Genomic DNA, 25,546 nt, shown 5'->3' with positions numbered 1-25,546 from the left:
GGTGTTATGTGGGCACCAAGCCTAAGTCAATGGTCCATACATGGTGAGGTGTAGCCAGACTTGTCCATTAGATGGGATTCTAATGTCCCCACTCATCTGTCTCCTTCTTGCCATCAGTGTCCGTGGCTTTTCTAGCCATGTTTGAACACAAACCAGGCTGGAGGCTCATTACCTCCAGGGTGGCCCATTCATTTCCTGGTGACGTTTATGATTAGACAAGTTCTTTGTCCTAAAGCAGAGATGTTAGGATTCCTACAGACACACTTAGCCTACTCCTCTTCCAAACAACAACCCCTCAAACATTTAGAAGGAGTAAGTCCACAGCCCCTAAACACACTAAGGCAGTCATCTCTGCTCTGGGGGGCTCATCGTTGAGCACACACCCTAAAAAGCCAAATATCACATGTTCACAACTTCACCATATAAGAAACAGGACAGGCGAGTGTTACATTTCCAAGAAAAGACCCATGAAATTGTTCCTTAGCATATACTAATCAGTGCTACAAGTTTTTAAAAAACTTCTTTGGGCTTACAGTTTAGTCTTCTATGAGTTAGAGGGTATGAGCCAAACTGTCTAGGACAGTCAACCACAACAAAACTGACGACAGAGTTTTCTGACCCACAAAATGCGGGGTTGTGATCACAAAGAAGCAACGAAACCATCTCAGACTACCACGGGTATACAATCACTCTTTCAGCAAATATATCTTGAGTAGCACTAAGTCCAGGTTATTAGACCCTGGGGACACAATGATAACCATGTTGGATCCACTGCTGAGCTCGCAGAGCTTATAGCCAATGGGAGATAGTGGTAGTGCAGCGTTAGTTGCTCAGTCATGTCTGACTCTTTGTGAACCCACAAACTGTAGCCCACTAGACTCCGCTGTCTGTGGGACTCTCCAGGCAGGAATACTCGAGTGTTGCCATCCCCTTCTCCAGAGGATTTTCCCCAGCCCAGGGATCAAACCTGGTTCTCCTGCATCGCAGGCAGATTCTTTACTGTCTGAGCTAGCAGGAAGCTCCATAGCCGATGGGAGATATGAAGAGCTAAACCAGCAATTACAATGAATTTGAGAAATGCTGAGACAGGGGAAATGGCAATAAGACTGTTTTGAGAGTACATGGAAGGATGATCTAATTAGATTTGGGACATCAAGGAAGACTTCCTGGAGGAAGTGATATCTGAGACCTGACAAATGAATAAGCAGTAGTCAGATAAAAGTGAGAGTCAGTTTGGGGTAATTCATATCCTAGGTCCTGTGCTTTATATTTACTGGGCTAATTTTTATCTTCATTTGATAAATGAGAACACTGAGGCACAGCAATTTTAAGCAACCTGCTCAAGGCCACACGGATTAATAAACCAGGAAATTAAATCCAGGCAAATGGTCTGATTTCACTAGGTTATCTCTATGGATGGAAGTTGTTATTTACAATGAGTCATATAAAGCATGGGAATGGGGATGACCACTCAGTGAACAAAGCACAGAAGGGATAAAGGCAGAATTGTTAAGAACACTGTCTCTAAGGGAACAGTTAGAAGAAAAGAGCAAAAGGAAATTAAGAATGATAGGGAAGCCTTGACAGGAGACACAGGCGGGACAGGGGAACCAAGGAAGCGGCTGCATCCTCAAATGTGGTTCAGTGATAATCAGTCGCTCGATTTAGCGACAACATAGCTTGTGAGCCCACTGGAATGCTGCTCGGAGAAGCAGAGCTCCAGCCAAAAGCCACAGGGGTCATGATCTTCAAGAAAATGCAGGTCACACGTAGGGTGGGTTAAGTACTCCAGTGGCCTTGATGGCCTGCAAAGGAATACAGGCTTTACTTGAATACAGGCTTGACTTAAATATGTCACATGAAGGATTATATTTTCATCCCCAAGGATAACTCACATCGCTGCTGGAGAGAGCCAAAAGCAGACACGCCCAGAGATGACCTCCCAAAAGTTTCAGCTAACCATCCAACTCTTAATTAGAAACACAGGACTGCTTTGTGTTCTGCCAACTAATACAATTCAGGAAAACCAGAAAGTAGGAAGTATTTATGGGGAGCAATCAAAAGAGGGTTTCAATAAAAATTTTATTTTGCCTCATTCCTACATTTGGCATCAAAATTTGGCTTAATTGTTGTCTCACGCTCTTTAGCTCAGGTTCCCAATGATTCGATTGACTTAGGAAAGAACAAGCGCCATGTTAAGCGAATGTCCTTTTCTGTAAGAACTTTATGGAGAGAGAACTGTTGGTTTGCTTCATTATCTTTCTCTTCTCCTCCAAGGAGATTCACCTGCTCCCTCCCACAGGAATCATTTTGTGCTTATTCTCTAACTTTTCTGAGGGCATTATTACTACAAGTGTGCTGAAGTGAAGGACTATTTCTATTGCATTTCTCTCACGCGTCCAAGCACAGATGAGCAAAACACATTAGGAAAAGAAATGACACCTTTCCTAAGACAGACTGTTCATTGTCAACTACGGTAAACAATGAACTCAAGTACTCTGTGACAATGTGGTGGTGGTGGTGTTTAGTTGCTAAGTCATGTCCGAATCTGAGATCCAATGGACCGTACGTAGTCCACCAGGTTCCTTTGTCCATGTGATGTCCCAGGCAAGAATACTAGAGTGGGTTGCCGTTTCCTTCTCAAGGGGAATCTTCCTGACCCAGGAATCAAACTGCGCCTTCTGCTTGGCAGGCAGAGTCTTTTTACCACTGACTTACCCGGAAAGTCCTTGTGACATTTTGGATTCATACTAAAAGAAGCTTACCGTTTACTCAAAGGTCAAAGAGATTGCTTATGCAGAAAAAAGTCATAAAATTGATCCGTTTCTTGAGATCTAGAATCCTGTTGGACAGTATTATTGCCATTAGCCATGGGTTGAACCGTGAACTCCAAAGATCTTTGCTTAAAGAGGATTTGAATACATATTGCTCATCCCAGGCATCTGCAGGATTTGGAAGGTTTTTTTAAAACCTTTTTAAACCTAATGATAAAAATGGCTAACCATGGTTCACTTGGTTGTGCTTCCCATCACACTTGACTGAGGCCAACAGTTCAAAGTCCCTGGTTGCTTCTAAATATTTTGTTCTGCTCTCCAAGCCATGAGAACAGAAGAAAAACTCACAGATCTTTGAATACTTACCCAAAGCAGAAAACTGAAACTTTAGAAAAGTCAACCGAGTTATTTTTACACTGACCAAAATTGTTTGAAGCATTAAAAGATAAATAAAATCAAATCAGCTATTTAGCACTCTAGAGGAAAAAATAGTGATGTAAAAAGTTTTCTTTAATGTGAAATTCAGCGTATTCACAGATTTGATGCTCAGTCCACGCGATTCAGAGAAATTCTAAAAACTTCTGTATGGAAATCAGTGAAGGATGGATGGAGACCCATACACTTTCAATGCCCTGCAGCTGCACTCTGAGTCAAGTTCTCAAACAAATTCCTTTTCATTAGTGTAACTGGGAAAATATGTAAAACTCAAGAGCCCCTAAGATTCTTTTGGCATTTTTCCCTGAACAATTCCCAATACTTTTCATTTTGTCAGGCAGAGCAAATAAAGTGATGCGTAGGTGTAAATACCATGCGAAGTGTAGCTGATGAAATACAGATGATTCTGATGGAATAAGAAATACTACAGTTTGAAGGATAGCTTTTAAAAACGAATTAATCTGTTTTGCATTTGGGTTATTAATAGTAGAAGATTTTTTTAATCCCACGGTTTTATATTTTAATCCCACTGTTGATATATTTAAATCACATTTGCACATGAATTCAAATGTACAATAACAAATATTTGTTATTTAGATCTATTGAAAAATTACTTGGGTATTTGAATTTTTCTAAAGCATGAGAAAAGACTTACAGTATTCAGGGATAAAAGCAGGACACAAGACAGTATTTATGACATGATTTCAATGTGTAAAAAAGGATACAAGCAGAGATAAAATTCTGGAAGAAAATAGAAAAATTTTGAATACTGAGTAATGAGAGATTGTCTTCTCCTTTTAACTTTTCTTTATGCTAAATTTTTGGTCAATGGAACAAAGTAATTTTCAGATTAAAAAAATACCTTTCAGGAAAAGGAAAAACATTCTCCATTTAATGGATGGGTAATTTATATTTCTAAAGAAGCTGCAACCATGTGTATAATGGCTTGATAATGTTACTTTTCCATCACTGACCTGACCAAAATTAAAGATGATTTTATTTCAAATGAAGTTTTCATTTTAGACTACAAATAAAATTACTGTCTTGCTGTTTTAAACTGATTTCTAGCATGAAGCTATTAAAAGGTTAGATAACAAAGGCAGTTTACACACTTAAGGTATCCCTTGTTGAGTTGATGAGGGGAGTTTTATTCCTTCCTGTCTTATAGAATGTAGTGAGGTATTTATTTTCTAAAAACCATCAAACACTGTGAAAGATGCATATATACATCTCAAAGTCCTACACTCATGGCTTCTTTTTCAATGCAGGTGAAAGGAATACAATTTGGATTTTGGTTCCTTCATGGGTCTTTAAGGGAATTTATATCACTGTTTCAGAAAAAGAACTGTTGATCTCTTGGGGTTAAATCTCTACTTGAGAATTCAGGTTTAATTTTCACTTCCATGTACAACATAGCAGCCAGTCTTCTTCAGCTCAGTGACACAAAAAAGCCAGCAGGGCCAGCATGGAACAACACTCTACTAGGTATGGGCCAACATGCAGAGACAATCCTAGACGGCCAGGCTGGTGGGCACTCTCCGGCATGTGGCTGGAGGCCAGGCCTTGATGGTATGACTTCAAGTTAGGAATCTGATAATGATATCATCAGAGGCTTTGTTTCAGAAATATCAATTCTGTGTTCCCAGTGAAGGGCTGGGTCTTGTCTAGACTTGTGCTTTCATTTCCAATACCGACAAGCTCAAAACAGAGCCACTCCGTGTGGAAAATGGCTGCCTGATTCCTCCTTCATAAACGGAGACTGCATCCTCCTGAGTTTTCTTAATCCCTCCTCTCTTAAGCATGGTGAAAACCCCAGCAAACTTGCCTACCGAGAGCACTTAAAGCCTGGGAGAAGGGATGACAAGTATGAGGATAAGATGCTCAATTTGTTTTGGAAGTTCTTCATGTCTAATAGGGCTTCCCTAGTGGCTCAGTTGGTAAAGAATCTGCTGGCAATGCAGGAGACCCGAGTTTGATCCCTGAGTTGGGAAGATCCCCTGGGGAAGGAAATGGCAACCCACTCCAGCATTCTTGCCTGGAGAATTCCATGGAAGAGGCTACAGTACATGGGATCTCAAAGAGTTGAACACGACTGTGCGACTTTCACTTTTCATGTCTAAGAGTTAATGTATTCACTGTAAACAAAATCTTATCAAGCACACTTCCAGAAAAGCAACGACGACTAGATATTTACTCCAAAATCTTGGACCCAGGAGTCCCCCCCCACCCCCGAGTCAGCTGGCTCCTTCCACAGATCTGCTCCAGAGGGTGCCTCCAATGGGGCCAACAGCTGCTCTTGAAGAGGTTTCCTGAAGCTCAGCTATGGGGACATCAGGGTTGGGGTTCCTAGGTTGGAGAGGATCCCACTAGGACTGGGAATCTAGCCGTCATGAGTCTGGACGCCTGAGAGAGGTTTAAGCCACAAAATGGAGGAGCTGCAGCAAGGTATGAATCCCTAAAAAAACACAGTCACTGAATGACTCTAGCCCTCCATCCCCTTAAGAAAACAACAAGCAAAGAAGACTTAGAAGAGGACAAGGAGTTGGAGGGTGAAGGAGGCGGAGGAAGAAAATAAAGAAATCACTCTACCATTAAAGAGGTGATACTAACGATGCTATCCTGCTTTATTTGTACTTTTATCTCTATTTGCAGGAATGAAAGATTGAGTTTATCTCTAGGGATTTTTTTCCTAAGAACATCATTGGATCAAAGTACAAAGATGTATGCTCATGGTTGTTAATTTCAGCACTGTTTATAATGGCCAAAAATGGGAAACAATTTAAGACCCCATCAATAGAGAACTGGTTAAATAAATTATGGGACATCTCTATGATATTTTCAGACCTTTTTTTCAGCCTCAACACACTCGAAGAATTAGAAACGTGCTGTATTATCAGTGGCTGAGCCACAGCTATGCTTCTCAATGCTGGGAAGATTGTAAAATGGAACCCACCCTCATGCCAGGTATTTTTACCACCATTACCACCACTCCCAGTCTCATCCCCCAGCACACTGAAGAACCTGGATGTGAGCAGCAGCATGTCATGCAGTCATGCAAAATGATAACATAGCTCTACGCTGACTCACATGGAGACAGGTATACAACATACTGTTAATAATCTGCTTGCTTACAGAACAGTGTGTGCAGCATGACTGCATTTATGACGGACTGCATCTGCGTCAAGATGGTCTCAAATGTGAACAGCTGTTTATACTTTCTTGTTTATAACTTTCTGTATTTTTCAAATTTCACAAGTATGCATGATTTTTATAACCAGAAAAAGAGAGCACTTACATGAATGATCAGATATGTAAAAAACAACTCAACTATGAGTCAAGTCCAGTTATAACAGAAATGTCTCTTCCTGTTAATAAATAAGGTTTTGTGCCCCAAGCTTTGGTCTATATATCATTAGTAAGTCAATGCAATGACATTTCAAGACAACAAAGGAATTTATATGGTCTCCTGATGTTCCCTCGGGTCACATTAAATAAATATTTGAAATCCCTTGTTTTCTATCGTTCTTCAGCTAGTGAATGTATTTTTTTTTTAAAGAGGCAAAATAAAGCCAATGCTCCTTCTCAAGAAAACTATGCATTTGCCTTTTTTGAAATGAGTGACATAAATGTAAACAACCCAACATTAATTCTGAAATGCAAGAAAGAGAAATGAGTTTTTATAATGCAAAATCATAAATATTAAGGTTACTAACTGAAAAGTCTGACATCTCACACAAGTATCTGTTCATTTTTCAATGTTATTTCTAAGGAGAACCCAAAAAAGCACACTGTTCAGCTCAAAATATTTTTACTTTCAATTCTTACTTTGATTTTAATCATGAAAAGCAAAATGAAAAATTCAAGGCGGAACCAGGGTGATCAAAACACAGTATGAGAAACAGAAAGCCAAGCCCTGGATTAGGAACTCGTTACACTTTACATTCGGTGGACGGGGCTCATTTGGTTTGCACTGAAAATAAAAAACTTATCTCTCATCAAATGAAGGAGTACCAAGTGAAATGGACAAAATAATGTCAAGTTGGAGAAGAGGATCGATTGGAGGGGTGTGGCAATATAAATAGGGTACAGAGTTTTACAAACGTGAATTCTTAGTAAAAGAGATTTAAAAAATAGTTCTTACCCAGCAACCAAGACGTATTTTCCATCTGCTTGATCCTTTAACCTTTCCAGCAAGGACAAACGTACTTTGGCTTTGCTTTTGCCATAGATTTCAATTTCATCTGCAAGCAATCCTATCTCCTTGGCAAGGATCTCCACAGCTTTTGGAGTCTGTGCTCTCGAAATCTCGATATCACTGGGAGGGGGGAACAGAAGAGGTAAGAGAGTCTGCTCAGCTTAGGTGGTCGCTGCTAGTGTAGAAAACATCCACCCACCACGCCAACAATTAAATCAAATGCCTTGTGGTCCTCTTCGCCAAATAGGATTATGTGCAACTGCTAACAATTAAAGTACATGAGAAAACAGTACATTCCTTTTAGACAGAAAAACAACTCCAAAACTCATAATTTTAAACTTCTGCCCAGGTATAAGGATACACCTCTGTCATAGGAAAGGAGATGGCATATTACAATGTACCCAAAGGCCACCCTTAAAGATAATACCATAATTAGAGCACAAGGTCTTCTATGGGTCATCGCTGAATTCTTCAACCAGGAATACAGGGCTTATTGCATAATGCTTTCCTACTGGGCTAGCCACATGTGTCTCTTGGCAATTCAAATATGTGGAAATGCTCGTGTGTTTCATCTGTGTCCATACTTTTCCTATCGCTTCCCTAGTTCAAGTCCAAAACTGCATTTCAAAATATTTCATTAATTACATAACTGTCGGTAAATGGAACTAGTGCCCTAAAGCTCAACTTCAGACACAGGAAATTTTAGGAACTCCGGAGTGTCGCTGGGCAATGAGGCACCCGTTGTCACTCATATGTGCTCAGCTTCTCAGAAAGCTCCTGAGCTCAGCTGCTTCTCTTATCGGGAGTTTGTCCAATCCACCTGTCTGTGACTTAGTCTGGGGGGCTGACGTCTGAGGGTGCAGCTCTCTCCTGATTGGTCCTGGAGCCCCAGTTCTGGAGCACAGCAGTCTCTCCCCTGGCAGGCTCTATTTTTTCCTGTTGCTACTGCAGACAATCTACTCTCAGTCCTCATATTATCTCGTGTTCTCCTCTATGACCCGTGAAACCTGACCTTCGTGCAAGAAGTCACAATAAACCTACTTCCAACACACACTTGAGCTGGAGAGGGGGAAGGGTGTCTCGGCCTGGATGTGGGTGGAGCTCTGTGACTGCAAGGTAGGTCGCTCAGACAGTAGAATATCTGCCTACAGTACAGGAGAACCAGGTTTGATCCCTGAGTGGGGAAGATCTCCTGGAGAAGGATATGGCAACCCACTGCAGTATTTTTGCCTGAAGAATTCCATGGACAGAGGAGCCTGGTGGGCCACAGTCTATGGGGTCGCCAAGAATGACTGAGCGACTACACACACATCGAACCTCTCCTCCAGATCCCCTAGCATTTGCCTTTCTGGTTCTCCTTCCTGCTTCACTGTCCATGGTCCCACTTCATTTTACCCTCCTGGCTACACCTTTTTTTCTGTCTCTCTCCTCCCACAACCTCCTAAATTGAATAGGCTACTCTTGGAATAGCTCCCAGGTTTTCTCTTCACTAGTTGAAGAGTGACGGTGACATCATTCTGATTTTCTGAGTGATTTATAAACTACTCAGCCTGACTTTCTTTCCCCAGTGGCTCTAGAAGTCAGATTTGCTTAAGCAATTTAAGGGCTTTTCTCCTCCAAGTGGATTTATTTGGATTTGTACAAAGACTTTGGTATACAATTTGGCCGAGTTCTTCTCAATTTTTTTCTAAGCTCTCTGAGAACAGAGTTTATTCATTGACTTCTAAAAATGAAGGTGAGATAATAAAATAAGTAATCAAAAAATATTTTATGAAATAGAACCAATATAGTGATGATTATGCCAAAGAACATTCCTTGGAGTTTATGTATTAATGAACCAGATAACTAAGATGTTTAGTCTATTTGAGGAGTGAAAACATAACTTGGAGGGTTTCACCAGCCTGGTGGGTATAATCGAATCATAGTGGTTGGCTGTGACCAAAGGAAACAGGTCAATTCTGAAAAGCAACTGGTTATCAAGTCAAAAATGAGTCAGTTCCTGGTGGTGTTACCGCCTACATTCTGTGTATTCCAAGACGGCAGGCAGGATCACCTGTTTAATCGCTGGCCTTAAGGGTGCCTCCTGCAGGAACAGGGTTGGGCCAATTCAGTAATAGAGGGGCAGCCATAGGGGATTCACTATGAGGCTAGAAAATTCATCTGTTATCTATCTGGCTGAGACAGCTTATCCAACGAACTGTTCTAAAATCACATGCGGAGACTGTCCCACAGTTTGTATTTCCAAATTCATACAGAGGGAATATGTAGCTTTCACTTCATTAACTATCACTCAAGAAAATATCCATCTGGACTGTCCCAGAGTGTCCCCGTCAGAGAGCAGATACCACTATGTTCTGAAGAAAGCAGAGCTCCACTCCCAGGTGGAATAGGGATTGGTTTGGTTAGTCACTTACCCCCAGCATAGAAACCTACAAGGCCCTTCAGACCAAGCTGACTGTGTGTGTTGGGCATCTCTGACACTGAAAAGCATATTCCAAAAAGTACCATATTTTGTCAAATCTAAGGTACCATCATTTTAAGAAAAAACACTATCACTGAATACAAGATACATCTTTGATAGGAAGATGCATGCTGATTTCAGAGGTATGAAAAAAATCTACATCTTAGAATTGATAGAATACAGTAAACATGTTCACTATTATTTAATTTTGGAGGAATTAAAGGACAGAAAAAAATCAGTGCAGCAATTTGATCAGAGAATGCTATCTACCATCAAAGCCATAAGACCATGAGTTTTGCCCCCATCCAGTAGATAACTTTGGGTATCTAAGGTGAGCTGATGTCAGTATAAACGAATCACCCGAATACCTTGGTACAGGGGACAGAGGCTGAAGTTTCAAGCAGTGAAGTCTCCATCTGCGGTGCTGCTGCTCACGGAGCCATCTCCTTCCGCTGCTGACCATGTTCTTTAATAAGGGTAGGAAGGAAAGGGTGTTAGACAAGTAAAAGCTGATGGCTTGTGAATCTAAACTATGAAAATACCAAGCATCATTCAGGGATACTGTGTCATGGAAAGGAACAAAAGTTGCAAAATAATCCAAGTGGGCCTCAGGAGTAATTTTACTCACATGTTATTAAACGTGTAGGTTTTTCTTAAAAAAAGAAAATGTGAGATCCCAAGTACTATTTTAAAAACTTTGTATTCATTAACTCAAAAATTCTCAAATAACTGGGTCAGACAAACCTGAATCCGCAGAGCGGCAGCAAGGAGACTCACATCTTTGGCGATGGGACTAATACCATGGACGCCAGGAGAAACGCATGCAGCCTTCCCTGGGGAAAGAAAACAAAAAGACTTTCAGCATATCATCATTTGTAGCACATCTTTGGTGATGGGACTAATACCATGAACGCCAGGAGAAATGCATGCAGCCTTCCCTGGGGAAAGAAAACAAAAAGACTTTCAGCATATCGTCATTTGTAGCCTACTGTTTTTTCCCTGTAAAATGCCAGGATGATGAATGACGTTCTCATTTTCAACCAAGGAAATGAGCATGTCATGGCACAGCTACAGGTAGTAGGTTACCAGCTGGGTCCTGGCATAGCCTTGGGGTTACCAATTGGGCCACAGATTTAGAGTTTGACTGGATTAAAATCTTGCCTCTACCTCTTACTGGCAATTGTGACTTTGGGCTTGTTAATTAATGTTGTTCAACCTTACAGAGTTTTGTGAGAACTGAATGTGATATGGTATGTAAAGTATCTGGCATATATGTATATTTAAACAATACATATAAAATCAAAGCAATTCCATGTATGATTCAGTTCAGTTCAGTCGCTCAGTCGTGTCCGACTCTTTGTGACCCCATGAATCACAGCATGCCAGGCCTCCCTGTCCATCACCAACTCCCGGAGTTTACTCAAACTCATGTCCATTGAGTCAGTGATGCCATGCAGCCATCTCATCCTCTGTCGTCCCCTTCTCCTGCCCCCAATCCCTCCCAGCACCAGGGTTTTTCCCTGGTCATCTTCGCATGAGGTGGCCAAAGTACTGGAGTTTCAGCTTTAGTATCAGTCCTTCCAATGAACACCCAGGACTGATATCCTTTAGGATGGACTGAGTGGATCTCCTTGCAGTTCAAGGGACTCTCAAGAGTCTTCTCCAATACCACAGTTCAAAAGCATCAATTCTTCGATGCTCAGCTTTCTTCACAGTCCAACTCTCACATCCATATGTGACCACGGGAAAAACCATAGCCTTGACTAGATGGACCTTTGTTGTCAAAGTAATGTCTCTGCTTTTTAATATGCTATCTAGGTTGGTCAAGTATAAAAAGGAAGATATAAATGCCTACAGAATAAGCCCAGATAAAGTGCTGTGTGACAGATCAGGCTTTGTAAAATCCTTGTCCTAAAAGTGACAGAGCCGGGCTCAGAAGTAAAGAATCTCTGTGCCCAGTGCAGGAGACACAGGTTCGATCCGTGGTCCCAGAGGATCCCACACACCGTGCATGAAGCAACTAAACCCATTTTCCACAACGACTGAGCCTATGCTCCAGAGCCTTGGAACAGCAACTGCTGCAGCCCATGCACCCTAGAGCCCCCCGTGCTCTGCAACAAGGGAAGCCACCACAATGAGGCACTTGCCTTTTGCAACTACAGAGTAGCTCCCACTCACTGCAATTAGAGGGAAGCCTGAGTAGCAACAAAGACCCAGCACAGCCCAAATGAAATAAATAAATGAAATTATTAAAAAAAAATGACAGAGCCAATTGTCCATCAAAGCTGAGAAATGAGGATTTCCTTCGATGATCCAGTGGCTAAGACTCTGTGCTCCCAATGCAGGGGGCCCAGGTTCAATCCCTGGTCAGGGAACTAGATCCCGTAGGCCATAACCAAGAGTTTGCATGCCCCCACTAAAGATCCCAAGTGCTGCAACCAAATAAAATGTTTTTTTAAAAAATGGAGAAATTATATTTTAGGATATTAAGTTTGAGGATTACCTGGATTTCAAAATACAGAGAAGCAGTTTATAAGAATTCTACTGTGGTTGGCACTTAGGAAGTTTGTGAAATGTAAACAGACATGTAAAAATGCTTTAGCCTATGCTGTTAACAGTAAACTTTCTGAAGTAAGAGACTATCTTATTCTTTTTTGGACCATTCTACTCTTAAATTTATCCATTTTCCTGCCAGTCCTTTGCAAAAAAGAGCACATAACACTTAAGAGTAAGTGTTTGTGATGTTCTATTGTCAAATGTACTAAGTGTGTTAGAAAATCATATCCCTCATGTATTGTTTAAAGAGATTAGCAACACTTCAGTTTTATACAACATATTTAGGTAAAAGCCAAGAGTCTAGAGAATGAGAAAGACCTGTTTTGTTGGAACCACTAGAGATCTGATCTAAAGGTCTTATCCAACCCCTATGGAAAAGAAATATGCTTCCCTCATTCTTACCTGTACCTTTAAATGATGGGGAAATAAGAAAAAGTTGCATTCAACTTATAAATGGATGTTCCATGAGTATAATTAGGAATACCCATGTGAATGAAGATTACTTCATTACACAGTGAACAATTTCACACTCTTAGCTATGTCTTGCATACAATAGAACACAGCTAAAATCAAGTAAGAGTTTTAAAAGACAACATAAAAGACACACATATCTCAAACTTTAGAAGACTCTTGTAGGAACCAGCATTTCTCATTTTAAAGAAAGTTATTTGAATTTCAGTAATGCTTTAGTGTATTATTTGCTTTTCCTTCTACTATATTCCAGCCAATAAAATGAAGTGTAATTTTTAAATGAGAAAAAATCTAAGATGGATAGCTCAAGTTGACTGAGTCAGAAGCTATTTTTTTCTTCCCTATGGTATACTTCCAACCTTTTCTATCATAACCACTGGGCTGCTTTTGTAGCAGGAATCAGTGCAATCTTAAAATGGAATGGAAAGTTCTGAATCTGGAGAAACTGAAGCAATTAAGATGGTAACTCAGGGAATCTAGAATACATGGTTAATAAATTTCTTGACTAAGGAGACCCAAAAAAGGAAATCATTGCCTCACCAGCCCCACTGCCTATGTAGAGGCCAGGCCCCACCCGGAGGGCTGTCCACACTCCGTCTGTAAGCTGAGCAGGGCTCCCAAACCAAATGGCTTTTTTCACTTCCCACTAACACTCCCCATTAACTCACAGCTCCTTCCTCCAGGGATAAATCACGAATCCCTTTAAAAGATGGCCTTTCAATTATCATTCTTCTTACAGTAACCAAACTTGCCACAATGAGAAAATTTAAGGCTAAGGTGTTATAATAGTTTCCCTGGAAATTAGAAGGGACCTTTTCAAATAGGAGCTGCTTTGAGACCACCCTGGGACTCTCAGCAACTCTGATTAGCCTGAGTCCTGGGATGTAGCCCCCTGACTCCACTCTATAGAATCATGTTTGCTTCAAATGATGCTCTCTCTGAACTACTCTGACCCATTAAGTTTCTATTTTGACACTCTTCTCTGGGCCCCAGACCAGTATCTCTTTTATCTCATTTGGTATATTAGAAACTAAGTCTGAATATTAGGTACACAATGGTTTTGCTGAGGATGAATTTTGACCTTTAGTGCGCAGAGCATTACAAAATCAGAGCCCATTTCTTTCATTTGAAACAATGTTTTAGAAAATAAAATTCTTGTACCTAGACAACTGAACCCAGCTATGGCCCTATTTTCAATCTAAACATGAGACTTATGCCACAGAAGAGGGACCCAATCCAACAAGTTAGGTGTAATTGTTTTCCAAGCACTGCCTCTGGGCTATTAGCCATCATGAAAATCTCTCTGGGGATTACGTATTCAATAAAATGCCCCTATAGAATTACCTCATCATAAATCACCCCATCCCATCTATTTTTACAAGGAGGAGAAGGGGAACCCTGTACCATTAAGATGACCAGGAAAATTTCATTATAAAGCCCTGCCTTCACCCAATTATAAGTATATTGAACATTCTTTTCCTCTTAAGTTGAAATAAAAGCAACTTTCTTTTTAATAATGCTTGAAAAAGGTCTTCACTTGCTTCAAGTGGAAAATTATATATAAAAGAGGGAAAAGCCTTTCTTCAATTTATTCAGAGATTAAATTCTCATACTTATCAAAGTTGTTAAAACAAAAACTTCTGACTACTGAGAAATGAAATGCTATTATAAATAGTGCCGACTGGAAAACGTTCATCTGTTTAATCAGCATAGTGTTTTTCATCTTTGCCTCTGCCTTGTCAGCCCTGTTTTTTTAAGTGGAGAACAAATTTAAGGAAATGTCTTTATATCTGAAACTAACTTAAAACTGTAACCAGAGGATAATTCTGAATCCATGTTTAGTCACTCATTCAACATAGTATTTACTAAGCCCTTCCAATGTGTCAGCTAATATTCTGGGCACTCAAAAATCAATAAAACTTCTACTATTGGACCAGATAAACTAAAAATAAACTGCAATCTGTCTACATACAGAATCATTTTTTCCCCCTAAAGAGAATTGTTACACCAAAATTTAATGTTTTTAAAATACCTTTAAAAAATAATGATCTTAAAAAAAGAAACATATTAGAAATAAGGCACCATTTCAACTGTAAAACATACGTCAACCTTCATGTAATTGTAGGGCTCACAGGATTCCAAAAGAACACTGAAATCAACACTCCTATCTCCAACCAGGGTTGTGCCAAAATCACCCTAACATAAAAACTCTAATAAAGAACAGCAAGTAAACACTGTAGCAGGGAAGCATGCCTTAAAAAAATAACAATAAAGTCATAACTGACTTTCCTGATCCCACTAGGATTCTGAGCAAATTAAAACAGGGCATGGCATTGGTGGTACAGTGGTGAGCAGAGTTGCCCTTCTGAAACAGTGCACATATGCTGTGAATGGGCTAAGCATTTTTTTCTTTTCAGGAAAAAAAGTTACATCCACAAACTACATATATTTCAAAGAATTGAGTATGCTTTCTATTTATTAAAAAAAAAAAAAAGCCATTACTTCCATTTCACATTATATTGTACCTCTAATTGCTTCATTCATGTGTGTGTTTGTGAGCTGAGTACATCAGCATTCTGAAAAATTCCTGAGCATCTTCCCTTCAAAACACCCCAAACCACCTTGTCCCCTTTAGCTCCAAGGGGCTTTTAATCTGATTGGTCAATTCTGGGAGGAGTTACATCTCCTAAATAGTTAAACGAATTTCAGTAAAGCTTTTAGCATATTCCTTTCTTTTCTATTATGCTCCAATACAATTAAGTTTAATGCTTTTTTTTTTTGTGGAAACATGTAAAATGGTCATCCCAAGATGACTGAATCAGAAGTTTTATTTATTTTCTCCCTGATACTATTATCTATGTCACTCTGTGTTGTGAGGCTGCCTAAGTTTCAAGGTCTAGAACGCCTGTACTTGTAGAGACTTCTACTCCTTTTGGTTCGAGCTTTGACCCGCTTTGGGGGAAAAGGAAAAAAAAAACACCATCCTCTTGGACAGCTCAGTACAGCCCCGCATTCCCACCCCATGTTGCAATTGGGAGCCACAGCAACAAGGAAGGAAGGTTCTGCCTTCCTCTGCCATTGTCTCTTGCGTACACAGGTCATGGGACTTGAGAGGGTGGGCTGGGTGTGGTCCAAAGCTTTCACAGCCTGAGTGTCTTCCTGTGAATAAGAAAAAGGTCCGCCCGCTGGATCAGCTCCTACTGGCCCCCTGGGTGGGCATCCTGGCTCTCTCACAGCCTCAGCTACCCTGAGAGTGACCCGATGTGATCCAGGACTTTCCTGGATCCCTGAGCAAATACCATCAAATACTGCCACCCATCCCAAGACCTCTTCTGTTTCTAAGGGTGACTTTCCCAGCATTCTGAATTGACTCTGGGGCTCCAAGAAGGGCTTGAGGGGTCACTGCAAAGGGAAATTATGGACACAGGGGAGCTGGTCTCCATTCCCCTCCTTCTGGCAGCTGTGTTTTCATCTACTTTTATGTGTTGAAGTTCACCTAAGATTGCTTTAGGAGAAAGCATTCTGCTGTTTTAGAAAGACTGTGAGAAATACTATTCCTAGTTTCCCTCACACATGTACAAACTTGCCTGCTGTAGGTCACAACTGACTTGTCTGCTTGATGCTAGAGGACAGCAGGGGACATTTCAATGAGGGGGGAGGCGGGGAGGTGGCTGCTACTGCGACTGGCATCTTGGTTGCTCTTTGCCCGACAATATGGTTCCAATATAAGTAACTGAAAAGGCGGTCACCTTAACTGTGTTCCTATGTTGACAGTGACCATCATTTCAGGAACATACTCTTTCTGAATAAGGTTAACCTTGCTCATAGCAATCTCGCCTGTTTTGATCGTGGCCTGGCACCAATCTGAAGCCATTTACCTGATAGAAAGTCATGCGAGCAGTTGAAAACAGTAGTTCCCGGTTGAATCCAAGAAAGGGGAATCTCTTCTGGCTTGGGTGAGCCCAAGACCACAATGTCAGCCTCCTGTAGCTAGAAGGAAAAAAAGAAATACCATACATGTTTTTAACTGTAGCATAAAGATGTGACAATCAGCATCAAATGCCTTCCATGTAACAGATGACAATCACAGTTTCAGAGGTCAGCTCCTCACTGATGTACTGATAGAATCACTTTACTAACAAATGAACTAAGTGCACACTGAACGTGATTATCACGCCCTGGAAAGGAAGCTTTACAAATTTCTTCCAGGTAGTCACCCCAGCATATAAAATGCATGCTGAGTCACTTAAGTCGTGTTTGACTCTTTGTGACCCCATGGACTATAGCCCACTAGGATTTTCAGTCCATGGAATTCTCCAGGCATGAATACTGGAGTAGGCTGCCATTCATTTCTCTGGAGGATCTTCCCGACCCAGGGATCAAACCTGTGTCTCCCGCATTGCAAATGGATTCTTTCACCACTGAGCCACCGGGGAAGCCCCAGCATAAATACTGTGTGTATTTTTAGCACTGACACATTTTCACCACTAACTGGAATACTGAGAAAAAGGCTGAGGTCAAGGAAACTGCACAGCTGGGAGGAGGAGATCGCACTCTGTGCAGGGTAACACATGAAGCATCCTGACTTAGGAGAGAGATAGAGCTGGTCTAGAAAAAAAAAATCTCATTTTCCTTGAGGTCCTGGTTATAGTGTCTTGTCAAACTGCTTTGCTTTGTTTTGTTTTCTCAAAGAAAAAGGTTGGAATGCAACCCCTTCTACAAAAGACACATCTGCCCTGTTTGTATTTTGATAACACAGCGCTGGAGGAACATGTCTGGTAGGACAGTTCTGAAGAAGGGTGAAACATTAGCTCTGGCATCAACAAAGGAATGACCACCTATCCCAGTACCAAGTAAGCACCTGATAACTTCAAACTGGATCCATATGTGGAGGGACTGAGCTGAAGAAGGAATCCCAGACCCGTGGGGAAAATAGTGACAATTACGCATGTCAGCTCATAAATACATGAGGTGAGTGTCATTATGCCCATTTAATTGACAAGTAAACTGAGACTGAGGAGTGCAAGAATCTCAGTGGTATATCCCGTCTTCCCAGTGGACCCAGCCTTGGAATATACAATACTGCTGAGGCAGAAAGAGGGAGGCTGACTGCCCTCCACTTTCCAGTACTGACAACCCTTCCATCATTGCTTTTGCCAGACTTCAACACCCTGCAACTGAAGGCAGACTCTTCAGAATCAAACAGATAGAAACAGAAGACAAAACACAAAAACACCCCCACTGCTCCTACCCTCACACATCCATCTGAAAGCCCAGGAAGTGAGCCGGCTGCAGGGGCCCTCATCCACTTTCAGCCTGGACATGCGGATTGCTGAGAGGTCCAGGCAGGTCCAGGCAGCGTCACAGTGCTTCAGGGCCCAAACAGCATTACAGACTCGGCTAAGGACTCTAATGCTGGGCAAGAGGCTGCCTCAGCTAGAGTCTTAGGAATCTTGAAAACAAAAAAGCCAAGACCTAGAGCAGCTCTGAGCTCCCTTGATAAAGAAGCAGGGTGAAAATTTAAACGCACATCTTGTCAAGAGCCAACAAAGCCAATCCTTACAAATTAACATCCCAGAAACACCCGTCAATCCGATCATGCAAATCGTGCTCATGCTTAGTTGCTCAGCTCTGTCTGACTCTTTGTGAACCCACTGACTGTAGCCGGCCAGACTCCTCTGTCCACGGGATTTTTCTGGCAAGAAGATGGGAGAGGGTTGCCATTTCTTTCTCCAGGGGATCTTCCTGACCCAGGAGTCAAACCTGCATCTCCTGTCTCCTGCATTGTAGGCGGATTCTTTATCCACTGAGCCATCGGGGAAGCCCGATCACGCAAATAGGGCACAGCAATGACTGAGTACCACTAAGGACCCAAATGCTTCTCAGTTTTTAAGGTGCTCACTGTTTATCAGCATTACCCTTTATTAAGGCACAGCAATGCGTCAGTATTAACCACATCCAAAAAGAGGTCCCTACTGGAAAAACCACAACAGTGTGAACACAAATTAAGAGGCTTACAGCAATATTACCAGCAAGGAGATCAAACCCATCAATCCTAAAAGAAATCAGTACTGAATATTCATTGGAAGGCCTGATGCTGAAGCTGAAGCTCCAATACTCTGGCTACCTGATGCAAAGAACTGACTCAGAAAAGACCCTGATGCTGGGAAAGACTGAAGGCAGGAGGAGAAGGAAACGACAGAGGATGAGATGGTTAGGTGGCATCACCAACTTGATGGACAAGAGTTTGAGCAAGCTCCGGGAGTTGGTGATGGACAGGGAAGCCTGGCGTGTTACAGTCCATGGGGTCGCAAAGAGTCAGACACGACTGAGCCACTGAACTGAACCGAGTGCGTTATGGTCACATGGGTGGGTTCTCAACAGATGGCGCTGAAAAGCAGCTAGACTTGTAGGTGCTTTTGTTTTTAGGGGAAAAATGTGTCCTTATGGAAAGGGGATTTTAAATCTCTGATAAGAAAACATATGGGATTCCTAGGTGGCACTAGGGGTAAAGAATCTGCTTGCCAATGCGGGAGACACAAGAGACGCAGGCTTGATCCCTGGATCAGGAAGGTCCTCTGGAGTGGGAAATGGCCACCTGCTCCAATATACTTGCCTGGAAAATTTCATGGACAAAGAAGCCTGGCAGGCTACAGTCCATAGAGCCACAGAGAGTTGGACACAACTCAGCGACTAAGCAGCAGCAAGAAAATATACGAGTTCCTTTACCACTGCAGACAGTCAACCACAGTAAGACTCGAGAGTAACGCAAATTGTTTAACACCTGTTGTAAGTGATCAGCAGACAAGAAACGCCATTTCCACATTCAACGGTGGCAAACACAGAACATGTTAAACTATCTACAGAAAAGGAGTTAATATGGACAAGACTGCAATGCTCATTTTGGAAAAAGCAAGGATCACAGGTTCACTCGAGTCCCCTAAGAGAGCTTAGTTTCCTACACGTGGTATCTTCGGTACAACCTGTTCTTTTCATTACCTATAAATCTCAGAAATCTCATTCCGACCCCTTAACTGCGTACCTAGACTCAACTCAAAAGCGGGCTGTGCGAATAAGCAACTGGAGGACAGTCAATCCCCAGAGAAAAGACGAATATCTCCTCCTATCTCCATTGCAATGGAGATGCTAATTCTTTCTGGAAAGGAAAAGTGCTAGATGCTTAAATCAATAAATAAGCCACAGAGGCCCAGGCAAGGTTTTTTTTTTTAATGAGCTACAATTCAAGGAGAATTATCATCTCACTGGCTGTTTCTACTTTCTTCCTCCCTAATGGGAAGGACCTCAGCCAAAGCCTGGCTTGAAACTTTACTCATAACAAAATATTGCCTTCTCTGCTGAGGCCTGAGGGGAAGCAGCTTAGAGTGTACCGCCCACTCCCCAGGCGGAAGACCAAATGTTAAAACAATCGCCAGACACAGATATGCAGGCATTTAGCGTGGAGCACACGTGGGAATGCTGGAGGGTTTAGATACAGTGAAAACTATTTTTCTTGAAGTTTTTCTTTTCAAGGGGTGGAAGTAGGGTTGAAAAGTCTCAGAATATGGAGGGGGAGAGAGAGGACGGATAGGAGAGAGAGGACTCGCAATGTTATAAGGAACATCATCGTTTCATACTTAGCTAAGGAAATGCATTTTTAAAATGGAAACTACAGGAAAGACAGCCACACATTCCTGGCCAGACGAGAGGAATTTATCTTCTGCTATCAGTGATTTTATAAGGGCATATATGAACCTTAGGTACGGGGTTTGTATGCATACAGAAAGCTGGGATAGGTTTTAAAAGAAGAATCGTGATTGAACTACCTGAGACCTAACAAACCTGCTTCTACATCCTTCAAATGTTATGGAGAGAGTTCTGTAAACAAAGTTCAAAATGAAGAGCATCACTTTTGAGAAAATCAGCTGGTGCTCTCTCCAGCCAATGACATGCTTCTGAATTTACACTGACTGGAGAGAATGAAAGAGATCCAGGATTCTTCAGCGAATGGACTCATTCACCTGCCATCTCCACTTGGGGCAGACACTGAGGTTGCTGAGGATCAGAAAATAAAGATCCCAGACTACAAGATTTGAGAACTAGGATCTTCCCGATGAAGGGGCAGGACAAACCACTGAACTGCGGAAAAGAAACACTCTATTTCTAGGTATTTTGCCCATACAGTTGGTAAAATACTTAAAAAAACCGGCTAATGTTTAATATCCAGCAGTCCCCATGCAATGGCCTGGCAGCTGTCACAGTTAAGTACAGGGTGGGGTCTCCAGGGAAGGAGGGGTCCCCAGGGAGGAAGGGTGGGAGGTGATCTGGCTCTTGTTCTTTCACTTTCAATGAACTGGGACACTCTGCGGTTAGTGCGAGCCGCCAAGAGGCTTTATAGATCACATTATGTTCTGCACAAGAGTCTTCACAGTGCTCTGTGATGACAGTGGGTGTCTGTGAAATCTCATGGGGCCTGGAGGCCCCATGACTGTCTCATGGCAAAGTCCTAACGAGAGTGAGGTGTTTTTTTTTTTTTTTATGAAAACTCACTTTCTTTCAATAAAGGCCTAATTCTTGAATCTGCTGGCCTTTTCCTGACAACAGATAAGCAGCTGTCAGACTGGGCTACCCTGGCTGCCCTCGCTGCATCCGCTGTGTTTTAGGACGATGACGCTGGAGGCTGGATTGAGAAGGGCTTGGGGGAGCTGAGAGGGAAAGCATGGTACAAGCAGCAGGCAGAGGACACCTCTGTAGGAAGCCGGATGCCTGGAACCGAGAAAGGAAAGGAGGATGGGGATGCAAGGTGGGACTCCCCAGCATCAGAGATGTAGCTAAACGCTGAGGCTTGGATAAGATCTCCGAGGGAAACAGGTAGAACGGGAGGAAAAAGGTGTCTAAGGCATCCCTCAGAACTCATCTTAAATGACAAAGGAAGAGGAAGAAGTGACATGACTCTGGACACGTCTGGTCTTCCTGACCCAGGAGTCAGCGGAGGAGGACTGGGTTGTCTCAAGCAGCCTCAGCGGAAAGGGTGTTGTCGACCAGTTCCAAATGATGCCCAATGGCTCAGCAAGCCAAAAGCAATTAGGAACCCTTCAGTAACTTTATTATAGAAGTGGGCATAGGCAACCATGCCTGGGCAAAATCTGCCCTTTGAGTCCAGTGTGTTCCCTCCCTATGGTGATTTCACTGAGCCAGTGAGCAGTGGTGTGCTTGAGGGTTTCAACCCTTTGCAACCCCAGGGGCTGTAGCCTGCCAGGCTCCTCTGTCCATGGGATTTCCCTGGGAAGAATACTGGAGTGGGTTGCCATTTCCTCCTCCAGGGGATCTTCCCGACTCTGGGGTCAAATCTCAAAGGGTCAATAAATAACCTTCCTTTTTCTCAAAAATTCATGTCTTACCTTATCATTTAACATACTTACTGCTCAACATATGAGAAGAGAGTATCAAAGACAGTCAGTTGTGTCCCAAATGATAGAAAAGACAGTTAATCCCTCTTCAAGTTTACTTGATTCTCACATAAATTATGATGGATGATAAAAGGAAAAGGCAACCTCAAATCCAGTAATGGACATACTTTGAAGGATTCATCCAGAAAAACTCCCTTTCTCATACCCTAGGAAGAAATAAAACTAAAAAGTAAGGCTGAGAAAGAGAGAGTGTGTGTTCACACCTGTGTGTGTGTATTTGTGATGAGAGATAATCTAATATGATAGAGACACACAAGCATGTAGCACAAAAATGTGTAAGAGATCAAGTTATGGTACCCAGATCCACAGGAAGTGAGCCTCGATGCAGAGGCAGAAGAGCCTTGTGATCTATGCTGCTTCTGTGCTGTTAATGTGAACTGACGCATAACAGTGGGTAATTCAGCACTGCACTTCCTGCCACACTTGCGCTTTCTGATTCTGAACCTTGGGACGCACATTAACAGATTCCTGCATGCTACTTCCCTGGAGTAACTCTCTGGCCTCAGTTGCCTCCTCTGAGAAGTGAAGAAACTGCACTTGATAGAGAGGAACTGAGGTGCAGAGGAAGAGCCAGCAGGGCGGGGTTTCAAGACCTGGATTCAAGTCCAGGCTGTGCTCTTGTCATTGATGACCAGGGTCGAGGCACTGCACATAACACCTTATTTTCAGGGTGCAACGCTAATAAGAAAATACATGAAAAGGCTTTGAAAAATGAAATCTGTACCCAAAAGAAAGGTGTTCTATCATTATAGACTAACTGCGTGTGTGTGTGCTAAGTCGCCTCAGTTGTGTCCGACTCTGAACTCTATGGACTGTGGCCCTGGGGCTCCTCTGTCCATGAGATTCTCCAGGCAAGAATACTGGAGTGGGTTGCCATGTCCTCCTCCAGGGGGTCTTCCCAACCCAAGGATCGAACCCAAGTCTCTTAAATCTCCTGCATTGGCAAAGGTGGGTTCTTTACCACTAGGGCCACTTGGGAAGACTCATAGAATATGCAAAGACCTACACGTTGGAGTACTCTAATTCTACACCCTTAGGAAGCATTTATGTTGGAAGAGTGAAACATGGAGTCAGGCTCTGCTGATGGTGTGGACAGGCAAGCAACGATGATCCACAGGCAGACAGGAGGTGATGCCACTGGCCTGTTCCCTGCAGAGACACAGCATGGAGCCCTTGCTCTTTTATGCCAAGTTTCAATAGATTTGCTGATCCTTTTCTCAACACTGCTAAATATAAATGGCCTGATTTGGCGGCTTTTCAAAAGTTCTATTCACCGTCTTCTCTGGTGTTAATAAGTAACACAATGATCAGGCAGAAGCAAGAGTGAGAAGAAAGGGAGCTGACAACCAAAGGTGTTTTTCAATCCATTAATAGTGAAAACAGAGAAATTCAGGGGCCTACATTATCTAGGTCACTTCATCACACATTACTCAATAGCCTCAGTATTTACTTGGCACAAGATCTGTGGTGCCCTGGGGTCAGTGGTATCTCCTCCACTCACCCATTACACAGGGCTAGGGTCAGGGGAGGGACTCATATCAATAAGGCTAGAGTGCGAATTCACACAACTGACCAGGGTGGCCCCCACCCTGCCCTCTCAAAAGGGTAGACACATCCCTCCTGGAGAGTGAGCCTGCAAGGGTGGTGACAAGCTCAAAGCTCAGGGAAGAAATGGCTTCTTTTTCTTAGGGAGCTATCTGTGGGATTAGTAAGAGTGGGGATAAAAAAATGGTGAACTCAACCCAAGTCAAATGTCTTGGACCTTGGTCCCTCTGATGTTCCCCAGCCCAAGCTGTTGGATACTTTGGGGTTTCAAAGATTATCAGACATTAGGAAATTTCTCTGGTGGTCCAGTGGTTAAGACTCTGTACTTCCAAAGCAGAGAGCACACAGGTCTGATTGCTGGTTGGGGAATAAAGTTCCCTTATGCCGTGGGGTATTTAAATAAATGTTAAACTTGGAAGGTCATTTTAAAGATTGGGTTTTGTGACTATCTGGAATAAGAGCTGACATGAGACAATGGCTAAAAATATTGGTTGTACTGCCACCGCTAATGTTTTAAAATTATATATATATTTGCTCAGTCTCTTTACTTCTCTGAGCCTCAGTTTCCTATCTGTCATATGGGAAGAGTGAGAGTCCAGCCTAATAGGATGGCTGCAGAATCAACAAGGTAACATGAGTGAAGGACAATCCTGGTTCACTGTAACCCCTAACTCAGTGATTATTCAATGTCCTTACTGCCATTACCATATGTTACTGGTTTAAAGAGCTGGAAGAGAAAAAGATCTGTCAACTGAGAATTCTATATCCAGCAAATCTGAACTTCAAAAAAAAGAGGGGGATGGACGTCCCTGGTGATCCAGTGGTTACGATTCCACCACAGGGAGGAGGGGCTCCATTTCTGGTTAGGGAATTAAGATCCCACATGCCATGCAGCGTAGCCAAACAAAGGAAAAAAAGGGAAATTTTAATACATTTGCATATTAAAAAAGTAGGAGGAGTTCATTTGCCCTTAGACCTGCTCGACAAGAAGTGGAAAGACACTAGTTAGGTAACTCCGAGCCATGTGAGGAAACACAGATCTCCAGAAAAGTCAGTGTTCTTTACAGTTGTAATTTCCTTCCTGATGTAAGACAAATGTATTACAAGTTGTATTAAAAAAAAAAAGTATAGAAAAAAGAAAAAGCACTCATGTAAATGGCTAATCTAGTCCAGTTTAAAAGCTAACGTTTCCCCACCAATCTTGGGAAAAGAGTATTTTTTCAAGCTCTCCTATGTATAATACACATATATCTAGAATTTCCCAATTCACTTTTTAAAGCCTTTTGTAAGGCATGCGATGTACTGAATAAAGTGGAAAATGATTCTGATAATTTAACTTTTGCTCAAAAAGCTTGGCCTACTTTGATCCTTCAAGTGTGAAAGACCTATATTTTTTCCTTTACTCTTAGTGCTAGTTTTGACAATCTCTGTGCTCAGAAGGAGAAACAAGATCCTCTGAGAAAAACAAAATAAAACGGCTCTCTTCTTTCTGGGTTATTTCTTATACACACAGCTGGGACTGACCGGATTCATTGCAGCTGGAGGCCGTTTTGCCATCCTCCTCCAGCTGTGTCAGAAGAGGCTTTTCAGCCAGCGGAGCATATGGGTGTGTGTTTCTGTGTGTGTGTGTGTGTGTGTGTGT

General features: G+C 42.2%; 1 protein-coding gene across 1 annotated transcript in view; it reads right to left on the bottom strand.

The window, feature by feature from the left end:
• The window catches only part of MTHFD1L (methylenetetrahydrofolate dehydrogenase (NADP+ dependent) 1 like), a 177,148-nt gene that overhangs the window by 126,033 nt on the left and 25,569 nt on the right, over window positions 1–25,546 (bottom strand). Inside the window, exons 8-11 of the mRNA XM_040238682.1 lie at window positions 16,771–16,882; window positions 10,610–10,698; window positions 10,234–10,331; window positions 7,351–7,524 (exon numbers count right to left, since the gene is read on the bottom strand). Coding sequence (XP_040094616.1) covers window positions 7,351–7,524; window positions 10,234–10,331; window positions 10,610–10,698; window positions 16,771–16,882 — 473 coding nt within the window. The remainder of the gene's footprint in view (window positions 1–7,350; window positions 7,525–10,233; window positions 10,332–10,609; window positions 10,699–16,770; window positions 16,883–25,546) is intronic.

Source organism: Oryx dammah, unplaced genomic scaffold, assembly GCF_014754425.2.
Source record: "Oryx dammah isolate SB20612 unplaced genomic scaffold, SCBI_Odam_1.1 HiC_scaffold_4, whole genome shotgun sequence".
Taxonomy (NCBI): Eukaryota; Metazoa; Chordata; class Mammalia; order Artiodactyla; family Bovidae; genus Oryx; species Oryx dammah.
The sequence above is the reverse complement of the archived record's forward strand: the minus strand, read 5'-3'. Positions and strand labels throughout refer to the sequence as shown.